The sequence below is a fragment of the Astyanax mexicanus genome, chromosome 20 (genome assembly GCF_023375975.1).
Source record: "Astyanax mexicanus isolate ESR-SI-001 chromosome 20, AstMex3_surface, whole genome shotgun sequence".
Taxonomy (NCBI): domain Eukaryota; kingdom Metazoa; phylum Chordata; class Actinopteri; order Characiformes; family Acestrorhamphidae; genus Astyanax; species Astyanax mexicanus.
In genome coordinates, this window is record NC_064427.1 from 4,962,573 (window position 1) to 4,977,803 (window position 15,231).

Sequence of the window (15,231 nt, forward strand, 5' to 3'; positions counted from 1 at the left end):
GTGATTAATTCTAATAAACTGCACAATAATCAACATAATTATCTTATGATAATCTTGTTATTGCTCTATGCTATTATGCTGTTATCTTCAGCGTCCACAGTTAATCCTGTTGGATGTGGTTGGTCCTTCTTTGCTGACATTACCCTGGATACCGTGGCTCTTGATACATCACAAAGACTTGCTGTCTTGGTCACAGATGCTCCAGCATCAATATTTAGAGCAGAACTGTGCTCTTACTCTGCTAATTGAACCTTCACACTCTGCTCTTACTGGTGCAATAATGTGCAATTAATGAAGATTGGCCACCAGGCTGCTCCAATTTAGCCATGAAACCGCCCACGCTATAATGACAGGTGTTTCAGTTTCATTGTCCAACCCCACAAATGCATTCATTTGCTTTGGGTTGGAGTTTGGGTAGCTTTGCGATTTGAATTTCAGGTTCTGTATTACTTCCTCTCCTCCTGACTGATTTAAATTACAGTTATTTTAATAGTGTGAGCGGTCACTGGTCGCTGGAGGCCTGGTGCAGATCCTCTCATGCGCTGCCAAGGTTTGCGATCAATGGCTAAAGGATTTGGTTTCTTTTGTCAGAAAAGGCAGATTTAAAGTGAAAGCTCTGAATCGATAGCGCAGTCCTTTCTGCATGTGAGAGAGTCAGCGTGGCGGCTATAGACAGCGCTGATTAACACGGCCATTGATCAGGCAGAACAGAGGCGTCATGCCTGCAGCTCGGCCGGTGAGACAGCAAAAGTCGACACGAGAGCCGAGGGTGAGCTTTAAATAGCTGTAACTGCTCACAGTGCATCATCTCACCATCAATCTACCAGCCACTGTTCAGCTTTTATATTAAATATCTTCATTTATTCTTCAATCATTGCTTTATGGCACTGTTTTAAAACAGGAAATGCACATTATACCTGCTCCCATTAATTCTACACTTTTACTCTTTTACTCCCACACACCATGCCTGGATCAGAATTGTTTTTTAATATTAAATTGGGAAAAAATAATTAAATTAATTAAATCAAATGATAAATCCCTGTGTTAAAGACAATCTGTATTAAGATGAAATTAAAGGCAAAGCAGAAGTATTCACTGTTTATTCTGGGATTACAGGCTGTAATAATTCTCTTAATGTGCATCTAATTTTTCATAATTTAAAATCATAAAAAAATTCTGTTCTAAGCCTGGTGTGTGGGAGTAAAAGAGTAAAAGAGTAGAAGTAATGGGAGCAGGTATAAAGTGCATTTGCCATTTTAAAACAGTGCTATAAAGCAAAGATTAAAGAATAAATAAGGATATTTATTAATGTTAAAACTGAATTCAGTGGAAAAACATCTTGCTTTTCTCGGATCAATAATGCACACCACTCACAAAGTCTCAAAAATTCTTTGAGTGTCTTATAATGATCTCTCACCAAAAGGGACACTACCCAAAAGGAAGCACTTTGACACACTCTTGTGGCAAGACTCAGCGTCTAATCAGACCACACCTGTAATGACCTCTCACCAGGAGGCACACTACCCAAAAATTAAGCACTCTGACACCCTCTTGTGGCGAGACCCAGTGTCTAATTGGACCACACTTGGACTGATCTCTCACCAGAAGGTACACTACCCAAAGGTTAAGCATTCTGATACCTTCTTAAGGTAAGAACCAGTGTCTACTTGGACCACACCTGTAATGATCTCTCACCAAGAGGTACACTACCAAAAAATAAGCACTCTAACTCCCTCTTATGTCAAGACCCAGTGTCTATTCAGACCACACCTGTTCTCCTTTACATATCTGCCTGAGACATAACTGCATGGTGAGTTTTGCAGCTCCCCGTCTATAAATAAACCTATCGAATTACATTCTCCTAATTAAAAACCACATTTACTAATTGCTGCAGTTGCAACTTGTAATTGTTCTATCATGAAGAAGAGCCAAACGTCTTGAGTTTAATTGGACCCCACCTCTCGATAATAGATCCCAGGGTGTTTGTCAGAGCCAGTCCAGGAAATCAATGGCGACATCGATCCGGAGATAGAGAAAGAGAGAAGCCGGGGGAAGAGACAAAGAGAAAGAGAGGAACAGGAAGAAAGAGAGAGAGAGAGAAGGCAGGAGAGTCGAGCAGATTGATGCCGAGGGCTCGGACTAATCACGGCCTGATTGTAAGCTGATATCGATGTACCTTGACCTGAAAATCGGCCGGCGTGACGCAAACACGCCGACATTTCGACGGCCACGTTTTACGATTCAAGCTGCCTTCCAGACCCTGGAAAGAGCTGCAGAAGCGTCCGGAAGGAAGCCTTTGTGTCCCCAGGTGAAATTGACCGTGTTCAGCCTCCCAAACTTCGTAGAAGCTTTCTTTGCACTTTGTGTGCAATCATCACCCAGGCTACACTGAGCGAGGAGCAGAGTAGAGACACAGACGTCAACCAGCTTAATGGAGGCTCTTCGGGATGTCGCCTCGTGGAACAATGTGCACCGAGAGAGAAAAACGTCAGATAGATGGACAGCTAGTTCCTCGAAAAAAAAACTCTGGCTGCCCTGCCTCAGGAGCTTAATAGGAATTTCTAAAAAGAGATAAACCATGTTGTAACAACAAACCCGACTTGTGTGTCTGAAATTGAGACTTTTAGAACTTTAGAAGAAAAGCAAAAAAAAAAAAAAACACACTGTTACCTGTAACACACTGGTGTTTGTATTGTTTAGTTCATTGGCGACTGTGACATGACTGTGAGCGCTTTTGACCTTCAGTTGACCTTCAATATATATATAATAAAAGCTCTCCCACTATGAGCGGGAGGTCGCAGGTTTGAATCCCCGCTAATGCAGCTTTTCCATCAAGCTGCCGGCGCCCAGAGGGAGCAAAACTGGTTCTGCTCTCTTCAGGTGGATAGATGGAGCTCTCTCCCCACATCACTAAATGGTGATGTCCGCAGCACAGGGCATCTGTGAGCTGATGTATCAGAACCGAGTCACTGCGCTTTCCTCCGAGCGTTAGGGCTGTGATGCTACTCGGTAATGCTGCATCAGCAGCAGCTCGAAAAGAGGCGGAGTCTGACTTCACATGTGTCGGACGAGGCGTGTGCTAGTCTTCACCCTTCTGGTTTGTTGGGGCATCACTAGTGATAGGGGGAGTCCTAATGAGTGGGTTGGGTAATTGGCCTTGTAAACTGGGGAGAAAATGGGAAAACTTTTAAATAAAATTATAAAATAAAAAACTTTCAATGGAAGTCAATGTAAAAACAGTTTATTTGAGGTCCTTTTGAAGAGTTTCTGTTGGTCCGTTCTTTAAGAAATTTTGGCACATTGTAAAGGACAGTTTGTCTGTTCAAATTATGTAGTAAACTAAAAATCAAAAAGTGTTTTTCATAGGACAGCAATGATATACTATCTTGGGTTGATATTGTGTACAATAAAAAACACTTAATTCTCTTCCCTTCCTCCAGACCACCTTTTCATCAGCCCCCTCAGCCAATGAATGCAGCCGAGACTTACCTCATCCTAAGCCTTAATGTGTTTATGTGTTTGTGCTCGCCCCTCTTTGAACCCCCTCTTGGTTAGCGTGGTCTCTGAAGGTCAGCAGGGGATTAGAAGTTTGAGGCAGAGCGTGGCTGAACACGGCTGAAGTGGAAAGGTCCACCTCAGCGAACAGGTTCAACGGTAATTAAAGCTGAGCAACATGAAGAAATCCTAAATGGCAAACTGTTAGCCCAGCGCCACATCTCCGTGCCCTTTCGCAGGGCTGGCCTGACTGCCCGTGGCCCTGACTGCGGAGAGATAATGAGGGCCTGGCGGACCCCCGGAGAGGAGTGAGGCCCAGGGGCTGTGCCTGCAATTACATTTCGACAGGAGAACCCACTCCCCGCTATCTGTTTCTAGCGTAGCAGTTCCACCCTGGAGGCCTCACACCAGGCTCAGCCTGAGCAGACCCGGCCGTGCAGGATGAGGTGGGGACCCGAGACAATTGACAACCGGTCAGTTAACGGGACCGAGAAGACGTGTCCACGCCTGAAATCAATACGAACACCACACAGAAGATGAAGACTTGTCAGTCTGTATTAGGCTACATGTAGCAATGGTGTTATGAGTTTGGACGTTTTCGCACCTGAATATCAAGACTATCAAGACTCTAGATTAAAGTTTGTGTGTTAGGTTTAGACCAATCACATTTCCCCCCTTAGCCCTACCTGTCATGGGAATATAAAGGACTGGACCCAAGTGCAAAGTGGTAAGTAATATTTTATTTTATTTTTATTATATGTTGATATGGACATGAGGTAGTGTGATGATATGAGGATATGAGGGATTGCTTTAAGCTGGGCTCAAACTCCCAACCTTGTCTGTGCTGGGCCAACACTCTATCCCCAAGGACAAGCAGCCGTGGGAATTACGGAATTACATCCATCTATGTTTACCAACATATACAGCTCTGGAAAAAAAATAGATAACACTTAATGATGATGTTTTTTTCATTATTTTACCAAAAATATAAAAAAAACTCTGGAATATAATCAAGAGAAAGGTGGATGATCCCAAGCCATCAAACCAAACTGAACTGCTTGAATTTTTTCACCAGGAGTAAAGCAGCATAAAGTTATCCAAAAGCAGTGTGTAAGACTGGTGGAGGAGAACATGATGCCAAGATGCATGAAAACTGTGATTAAAAACCAGGGTTATTCCACCAAATATTGATTTCTGAACTCTTAAAACTTTATGAATATGAACTAGTTTTCTTTGCATTATTTGAGTTCTGAAAGCTCTGCATCTTTTTTGTTATTTTAGCCATTTTTCTGTAAATGCTCTAAATGTCAATATTTTTATTTAGAACTCGGGAGAAATGTTGTCTGTAGTTTATAGAATAAAACAGCAATGTTCATTTTACTCAAACATAAACCTATAAATAGCTAAATCAGTATATCTGTATACACTCATATAGAATGTTTTGTACTGCACAGTCTTTAGAATTGACAAAAAGCATTAAGCAATACAATCTTCTGTATGTGAAGCAGCATCATGTACAAATTAAGCTCCAACAAAGTGGATTGAAGCCCATAATCACACACAGCCTTACGACGTCTACGCAAAGGTGAGGGCAGAAGATAGCAGCGATGCAATCACAGCATAAAACAGAGCATTCGCTAAATCTAATCTAATTAGACGGCGAGGGCTAGAGAAAGGCACCCTTCAGCGTGGCACATCATCACTGGCTAATATTCAATCAAGCCTCCTTATCAGCCCGAGCCCTGAGAGATGAGAGGATCACGGGAGGGGGGCTGGTGGTCATGCCCAGCTCCCCCCACCCAATTTCCTCTGATGGGCAGTGATAAATGCACTGCTCTCCCAGCCTCACGCCTCCTTTACTGAGCGCAGCGGAGAGGGAATTAATGAAGGTCAAGCAAAGAGGTGATTACTCCACAAACAATCCAGTGATATACACATCCCCCCCACTAATTCACTTAACACCCCGACCCACCTCAGATTAACTGTTTACCATAAACGACTGGAGAAAAGGCACTTTATTAACCTTATATGTTAATTTTAGACTTCTTTAGAAGAGAGTTTTGGGGGGAAACTAGTTTGTAGAACAAGATTTAAGAAGTTTACTGAAATTTACTTAATACTCCCATATTAGACCAGAGGTGAAAAAAGTACTGAAAAATTGTAATTATTAAAAGTACCTTTACTTCGCTAAAATTCTACTCAAGTAAAATTAAAAGTATCCATCTAAAAATCTACTCGAGTAAAAGTAAAAAAGTACTCAATTTAAAGTTGTTACATAGTTAATTTTATTTATTTGATGTAAAAAACTACAAATCATTAATTAAATAATTATTAAATTAAATCATTTGGACCTTTCCGGCAGTATTTGTTTAGACCACCCCATAAAACCCAGTGGCACAGGTTTATATGGTCTTTTTTTTCTTTGCTGTTAAAAGGTTATGGTCATATAGGTGACTTAAATATTTAAAAAAATATCATTAAAAACATGAAAACATACAAAAAAAATTGTTGGTCGGCACATGCGCAGTGCCGTAAAGAAGCACATATCGATGGGTAGCATAACTCGACAGAACATGATAGTCTCATCCGCTAACCGTAATAAACACTGCATGAAGAAGTTCAGCTGTGCTGCCATGGAGAACAAAACTCAATTTTTTAAAATTTAATTTTAATTTAATTTTCCCCAGAATTTTATTTTTTACTCAGTAATGGGGAGTTTTCCAATGTAGCGAAGTAAATTACTTGTGTCAAAATAAACTTGAGTAAAAGTAAAACTACCTATCTTATAAACTACTCTGAAAATTACAAATTACTCATAAAATCTACTCAATTACAGTAACATTGGTAAATGTAATTAGTTTCTTTCCACCTCTGCATTAGACTGCTTAAAAAACCCTTAACAGGCCAGGATTTTTTAAATTAAGTAATTGTAATTAGGTAATATTGTATGCAGAGATTAAGTAAAGGTTAATAAAAGAAAGGATTGATTCAGCAAAAAAAAAATAAGTAAAGTTTACTAAAATAAAGAATTGACTGATGTATGAATGTAGCATTTAAGTCTTGAAACCAAATTGAAGTTACTCAAATTTACATGAAATTAAATTTACTTAAAAAAGCAAATGCAGAAAGTTACAAAACTTTTATAAAGTAAATTTTACGCATCATTTTTTTCAGTGTAGACGTTCCAACAAAGTAGGAAGTGAGTGTATACTCCTTGCACATGTGTGTGTGTGTTGGGGTAGGTGGTCAGTGGATTGATTTTACATGCAGCTGCCGAGAGATGAGAAATTACACCTTGCCTTGAGATCAGTGTGTTCCTCACAGCGTGAGGGCTCTTTGGAGTGGTGCGGGTCTGGCTCTCAGTGGGGCGCGGCGAGGCTCACAGACTTCTGGGAACGGAGCGTCAGGAATGAGAACACTTTTAATAATTAGAAGTGAAAGGTGAACAGCGTGAGCCTAGTGCTGGCAAGACGTCAGCTATTAGACAGATCTGTGCTTTAGCTGCTCGTTTCTGCTGGCAACAGGAGGCGCGTGAAGTTGGCAGGCTGCTGCCACCCCGTGATCTCCGGCGAGCGCGCTCAGACTGCGGGTTGGATGTATAATTAATCTGGCGTAATTCTACTGGAAGCAGGACGGCATTGTGAATGCGTAATGTAATTGAACATTGAGCTCCACGTGATGATTGAGAAGGTCCAGAGTGTAATGAAGCAGCAATGTCACAGTTATAACTACTGTATGTATGAGCAGATATAGGCCCTAACCAATATCTGAAGTTCTGCGTTATATAAGAATTTCTAATATATCAAAAATACACTGACACGCCACGACACTGTCATGGAATAGGAATTAGTGTCCCATGACTTTTGCCAACACTGCTTCACTAACTTTATATACTGAGAACTGAGACCCAGGAAGCTAAGGGAGAAGGAGAAGATAGAAAGATAGAAGGTTAGCTTCTATAAAGTCTGAGAAAGAGAGAGAGAGAGAGAGAGAGAGAGAGAGAGAGGGGAAGAGAAAGAATGACAGTGGAAAAAAGATTGAGGAATGACAGAGAATGAAATAGAGTAAGACCGACATAGAGAGGGAGAGAGACACAGAGAAAGAGAAAGAGAGAGAGACACACATAGAAACACACAGAAACAAAGAGAGAGACAGAGAGAGAGAGAGACACACACACACACACAGAAAGAGAAAGAAAGACACACACACACACAGAAAGAGAAAGAAAGACACACACACACAGAAAGAGAGAGAGAGATAAAGGGACAAAGAGAGAGAGAGAGAGAGACATAGATAAAGAGAGAGAGACACACAGAGAAAGAGACACACAAACAAAGAGAAAGAGAGAGAAAGACACACACACACACACAGAGAAAGAGAAAGTAAGAGACACACAGAGAAAGAGAGAGAGAGAGAGAGAAATAAAGGGACAAAGAGAGAGAGAGAGAGACACACACACAGATAAAGATAGAGAGACACACAGAGAAAGAGACACACACAAACAAAGAGAAAGAGAGAGAGAGACACAAACAAAGAGAAAGAGAGAGAGAAATAAAGAGACAAAGAGAGAGAAAGAGGGAGAGAGAGAGACAGACAGACAGTCAGATACAGACAGAGAGAAAGAGAGAGAGAGAGAATGACAGAGGAAAAGAGAGAGTGAGTCCATTTATCTATATGATTTACTTTTATATGTAAGATATGTTACTTTATATTGTTTATATTTTAAACTTTTCGTATATTAAATACTTGTTTCTTTGCTTTGGCAAAAGTTGTTCCTTGCCATTAATGCCAATAAAGTTTTTTTAAATGGATAAAATTGATAAATTGATTGAGAGAGAAAGAGAGGGAAGGAATGACAGAGAAAAAAAGAGAGAGAGACCAAGATAGAGAGGGTGCGACACACAGAAAGAGAGAGAGAAAGAGAGGGTGAGAGAAAGAGAGGGTGAGGGACACAGAGAGAGAGAGAGAGAGAGAGACGGAGGCAGAGAGCAAATAAAAGAGAGAGAGAGTGATAGAAAGAGAGAGAGAGAGGGAGAGAGAGAGGGAGAGAAAGAGGCTACGTCCTCACAATGCAGAGCTTCATTAATCCTAACTACAACCCCAAACCCCCGAGGAGTCAGCAGGGAAAAAACATACATATTCAAACAAACAGTCTCTCAGCACAGACTTATCTTCCCCCTCCAGAGCCGAGCCGAGCAGACTTCACATTTCAAAGTCACTCGCAGTAAATTGGCTGCTCGGAGAATTAGAAATGCCAGCGAATGAGTAAGTGCGCACAATTAATTTCGGGACAGTTTCGCAAGAAGGGCAGAAAACCAATCATAATACGGCTATTTGCATGTTTCGTCAACTAAGGGCCTACCCTGAGGAGACCTCCTCCACTAAAACTCCTCATCATCTGCTTTTTTTCACCCTGATAAACTGATCTGATTATAAAGGAGCCACACATTATCCCCCACTCACATTTTTAACAAAAAGAGCCAATCAGCTTCGTAGTTACCTCAGTCACACCCATTAAAGTCTGTTTAAGTGCAACTTATAGTGCGAAAAATATGGTAAATGAATACTGAAGTCATCCAGATTATGAAGGAATGCATAAGGAATCATGTAGTAACTTAAAATTACTGTTAAATCACAATACTCTGTGAAACTTTTAGGTGCTCTTATCTGGGGAGCTGTTAACTTGTGGTTTCTGAGGCAAGAATTTATAAATTTAAGTAATTTCAACTTGAATTCAAGAATTAAATGTTACATAGAGTAAATAAGTGAACTGAACTTCAGTCAATCCTTTCTTTTACTTAACTCTTTACTTAATTTCTGCATACGATATTAACTAATTACAATTAATTAATTTATACAATATTACTCAAATAATTTATGATACATAATATATTATAATTCCTGAAATGTAAATATTTTTAGTTAAAACACAAATATTACATGGATGACATGTAATACATTCTTTTTAATTCATTAAAAAATAATATATTACATGCCATCCATGTGTTGAGACAGTGAGACTTGGTCTGTTCACAAAATAAATTTTATTGAGACTATGCAAATATTTAAATGTGTGTTTTAACTAAAAGGATATATATATATATATATATATATATATATATATATATATATATATATATATATATATATATATATATATATATATATAGTAATATTGTATAAATGAAGTAATTGTAATTAGGTAATATTGTATGCAGAAATGAAGTAAATGTTACTAAAAGAAAGGATTGATTCAGCAAAAATAAATGAAGTAAAGTTTAATAAAAAGAAAGGATTGAATCAACAAAAAAAATAAGGAAAGTTTAATAAAAAGAAAGGATTGATTCAGCAAAAATAATTACGTTTAATAAAAAGAAAGGAAAAGTTCAGTTCACTTATTTACTCTCTGTAACAAGTCTTGAAACCAAGTTGAAGTTACTTAAATTGATCTGAAATTAAATTTACTTAAAAAAAGCAAATGCAGAAAGTTGCAAAACTTTTTTTTAAGTTAATTTTACTCATAATTAATTTTTACTATATTTTTTTCAGTGTAGACCGCATTGCAATGGCAGCGTCCCATTAAACCCTCCCACCCCACCCTGTCCACACTGCAGTGTTCCATGCAGCAGCTGGGTTTGATGCTGAAGCTCCTCCGCTGTGTCAGTACGCATGAGCTGGAGAAACATAGCGTGTGATTGGGTGCGGAGGCCCGGCAGCGTGTGATTGGGTGCGGAGGCCCGGCAGCGTGTGATTGGGTGCGGAGGCCCGGCAGCACAGGTTCCTCCGAGGATCTGACGCAGGCCGGCGTCCGGTCTCACAGCAGCCGTGGAGGGGCGCCTCGCTGTGGGCCTCCTGACATGGGTTTACAAAGAGGAGCAGATAAGAAGCTTCTGGAATGAGAGGACGTCCTCGCTGCGGTCCCTGTCCCCGAAGAGCGCTTCACACAGAAAATGGATCCGTTTGATCTTCACACAGCGTGAGGGATCTTACAGAACCAATCCCATCAACGCCTCAGTGCTCTCTGTGTGTGTGAGTGTGTGTGTGTGTGTGTGTGTGGTGTATATGGGGGCAGTGCTCGGGTATGCTACTGTCTCTTTTATGAGGATTATATGGGAATCTTGTGGTCTTCAAACAGTGCAGTCAAGAGTAAAGTCAAGGACTTGATCTGAGAGGGATGTGAGGGGGTTTGAGGGAATATGAGGGGATGCCACACACACACACACACACATATATATATATATATATATATATATATGTTGCATAAGAATCAGTAAGCTAGTGACAAATAGCATATAGCATTGTGTATTACATGCGCTACAAATATGTAGCACTCCATACTGTAAAATAATGTAATTACAAAAGTGTCACAGAGCATCAACTGCTGTCCTGGGGGTAAAGCATCTGTACGAGGGCAGGGTATATTTGTTAGAAAATTTCGAAACAAGTTTGTGACTCTCCTAAAAGTGTGCCAAAAGTCATGTGATTGTTTTATTCCATTGCACTTGTAAAACACGTTATATTTGTTTGTTAAGAGCAATGTACAGAGGTCAGACAATGAAACTGAAACACCTGGTTTTAGACTACAATAATTTATTGTCCTGACGGACAGTTCTGGTGGAAACAGGAGAGTTGAGGTGAACATTGAATTCTGCCGTGATTTGATCAGCCGTGGTTTTATGTTTTTTGGATACAATCCAGGTTAGCACCCGAACAGCCCTTTCAGACAGCTTCCTCTTACAGCGTCCACAGTTAATCCTGTTGGATGTGGATGGTCCTTCTTGGTGGTATGCTGATATTACCCTGGATACCGTGGCATTTGATACATCACAAAGACTTCCTGTCTTGGTCACAGATGCGCCAGCAAGACGTGCACCAACAATTTGTCCTCTTTTGAACTCTGGTATGTCACCCATAATGTTATAGTGTGCATTGCAGTATTTTGAGCAGAACTGTGCTCTTACCCTGATAATTGAACCTTCACACTCTTACTGCTCTTACTGGTGCAATGTGCAATTAATTAAGATTGGCCAGCAGGCTGCTCCATTTTAGCCATGAAACCTCCCACACTAAAATGACAGGTGTTTCAGTTTCATTGTCCAACCCCTGTATTAGAAAACTGTGTATTTATTTTTTAACGTATTTACAACCATCAGGTTTTGTGTTTGTAAAACACAGCGCTTCTCCAGCACGTCCCAAAGATTCTCAATGAGGTTAAGGTCTGAACTCTGTGGTGAACTCTCTCTCAATCCATGTGTGAAAATGATGACCTCATGCTCCCTGAACCCTGAACTCTTTCACAATTCCAGCCCCATGAATCCTGGCATTGTTATCTTGGAATATGTCCGTGTCATCAGGGAAGAAAAAATATATTTTTCTTTGTGGCCAGGCAGTGTATATTTTCTTTAATTACGTAGTTTTGGCACTAACTACAGGCCTGAATGTACTGTAGTTCCCAGTCCAGCCCTGATTGAGGACACTTATTGTGGTAGAACGCTCAGCTTACATCAAAATGTATCCATATTGTGCACCCACATTAACCCGCAAATTGGCCTAATTGGAAAATAATCACGGATTCGGGTTTCCTGAGGCTTTAAACAAGTGTATTAATTTATACAGCGGACGGGAAACATTAGGCATATCAGGATGATGCTCACCATATTAAAAAAGCACCCTCAGGCTCTTGCATATAGTATACTGTAAGTATAGCGCAGGAGAATGCCGTTGTCGGTGTTCTTCAGCGTGATGACTCAATTCCTATCTGTCTCTGTCTCAGACGCGTGCTCCTCGTTTTCTCCACAATGGGATTTAAATCCTATTTTGCGGCATCGCAATTGATCAAGCCAGAATTAGATGTCTAGGTGCTTGTTCTGCCGCTGCTGCTCAATATTATGGTATCGACTGCGGTCGGGCTCTCGACAAGAGAGATAACAAGTTCCACATGATTGCATAAAACCTACAACGCTTTCCATCAAAAGCTCCGCTGCATTTCCATTTCCTCCGAGCCGCAGAGCGAGGCTTTTGTGGCACAGCGCGCTCATCTCCCCTCAGCTCCAGTAATGAAGTTAGACATTTTTAAAACCATTTCAAGGGAAATGTAGATTCATCCCTTTCTCTTTTGAAGTCCTCTTAAGCCCAAGGAACTGAGCTGAGAAGTATTTACTCACACAACAAAGCAGCAGATTCTGAGGCGACGTGGAGCTTCCCTCCGGTGCTCTTGTGTTTAAACAGGATGTTGTCTGTTCATTAGCAGTGCACAAACGAGCTGACCGAAAGTAGGTTTTCTTCTCTGAGGAGTTTTCTGACCCTTACTTTTTTTTACTTTTTAAGAAAGTTGATAAAGAACTTAGTTTGAGCTTAGCAGTAAAAAGTTGAGGTTAATACTACGGCTGCACGATTTACAGGGGTTGGACAATGAAACTGAAACACCTGGTTTTAGAGCACAATAATTGATTGTGGTGACGGACAGTTCTGGTGGAAACAGGAGAGTTGAGCTGCACATTGAATTCTGCCGTGATTTGGGCAGACTTGGTTTTATGTTTTTTGGATACAATCTGGGTTAGCACCCGAATATCCCTTTCAGACAGCTTTTTCTTACAGCATCCACAGTTAATCCTGTTGGATGTGGTTGGTCCTTGTTGGTGGGATGCTGATATTACCCTGGATACCGTGGCATTTGATACATCACAAAGACTTGCTGTCTTGGTCAGGAGGGGGGGAGGGGGGAGTGGGCGTAAACACGACATGGCCTCCACATGGGTGGAGACACGCTTTAAAGCAGCAGCAGAGTGTCAGACAGCCTGTAAAAAGTCGTGCACCCCAGTTCTGCACACTTTGGCACAGATATTTCCACTTACAGCCGGAATCACGCCATTTATCCCAGAAAAACCTTTAAACAATTTTTACCTTTTAAAATGAACTTTTAAATGCTTGATTATTGCTGTTTTTAGTGCTTGAATGACTTTTAAATAACTGACTCTCGGTCGGTCTGGATCTCTGTTGTGAGACAGCGCATTGTTTAATATCGCAATATAAAAAGTGATGAAATGTATCATTTTGTCTGTCCCTTCACTAATATAGGTTTAGTTCATTTTAGAACCCTAGAAATTTGATGTCATGTGTATGGTCCTGAACAGAAACTATGGGCTTAAATAATCCTACAATTGCAAATAAGGTTCAAAAGTTCCTAAAGTTAAGGGCCATACTGCATAGATTTGCCTGAAACATCCATTTAAGCACAAAAAATATGTCTAGAAAGCCATTAATCAATAAAACCAAGTGCTCAAAATCTTAAAAACTAAAAAGGAAAAAAATATTTTGTTGTTTTAATTAACTAACAGTCATTTAGACCACCCAGCCTTGGCTATAGATCTTAAGGATGACCTTATTAAGGTTCTTCTCAGAAATGACTGACCTGAATTTCTATCCCATATCCGAGGTAGACCGTGATCAGGTAGGTGCAGTCCACAGTGGAGTCATAGGAGTCTTCAGTCCTGGGTGGCATCTCAATGTAACCCTCAGCATCGGTGAAGTTCATGCTGCACTGGCCTAGAAAAGAAGGAGACACTTTTACCAAGAGAAAGAAAGAAAGAAAAGAGGAAAGAAAGAAAGGACAGAATTTCAAAGGGCCCATCCTGAGCGCGCGTCCTGGTTTGACACTTTATTTTTATTTCGCTGGCTCTCGAGCTCCTCGTTAGCCCTGAAGGCTACTCCATTTTTACAAAGCACCTCGGCGAGGCAAAAGGTCACGAGAAGCAATCAGCCAAAAGTCGCTCCGCTACAGGACCCCTTACCAGATGAGTTGGAAACGCAGTTCAGACAACTTTCCACTTATAGCAGCTGGTTAAAGGTCAATTTTTAGACTGACACCAAACTTACGTGAAGACCTGAAAGCTGGTTGATGGTTAAAGGTGGAATTTCTCAACGGTTCTGCATAATTTAGAGCTTAAGACTCACTAGAAGGCGTGCAAAGTGGATTTACTGTGAAATGGTTAGCAGAGGTGGTGATGGAAACCACGGGTTGTGATGTCAAACATACATATAGAATTTTTTATTATTAATACCCAACTCAACCAGTGAACCTACATGTCTTTATTTATGTAGTTTCCATGATGATAAAAAAAGCAGTAAACATAAAAAAACGACTGTGGGAAAACATTAAAACACTGATAGCAGTTACTAAAGCAATACTCTTAAACCACTACATTTCCCACAATACCTTGAAAATCAAAAATTTAAGGCCAACATTTTAGGTTCATGTATTTTGGCTTGTTTAACAGTTTTAAATATCTACATGATTCCTTTTATGTGTTCCTCCACAGTCTGGATGTCTGGATGACTTCAGTATTCATTTAAAATGTAGGAATAAAAAAAAAAAAAAAAAAAAAAAACATTGTAAAAGACAATGTGTCCAAACTTTTGACTGGTACTGTATGTTTTTAATATCATGTTTTTGTGAATTTTTTTTTCTATAGTTAGGGACCTTTTGTCTTTTGTGCTGGAGAAAAAAAAAATCATCCATTAAAATTAATTATTTGCAGAACTGCCACTTTAAGGCTGCGTTCACATTACCAGGCTGAAGTGACTCAAATCAGATTTTTTTGGCTCAATTTGGCTCAGATCTGATTTTTGTTGATCTGATGGTTGTGTGAACATGCCAAATCCATTTTTTCCAATTCAGTTTTAAGTCGCTTTCAGACGTGGTCCTAAATCAGACATGTATATCTGATCCACAGACAT

The 15,231-nt window shown here is 40.1% G+C and overlaps 1 protein-coding gene across 5 annotated transcripts in view; it reads right to left on the reverse strand.

Moving 5' to 3' along the window:
* Positions 1 to 15,231, reverse strand: part of sez6a (seizure related 6 homolog a) — a 199,334-nt gene that overhangs the window by 78,170 nt on the left and 105,933 nt on the right. For all 5 annotated transcript variants that reach the window (XR_007427450.1, XM_049468800.1, XM_049468799.1 and 2 more), the window contains exon 3: positions 13,907 to 14,040. Coding sequence is in view for 4 of the 5 variants with exons in the window: in XM_049468800.1 (XP_049324757.1) it covers positions 13,907 to 14,040 (134 nt within the window). In the remaining variant the exon portion in view is untranslated. The remainder of the gene's footprint in view (positions 1 to 13,906; positions 14,041 to 15,231) is intronic.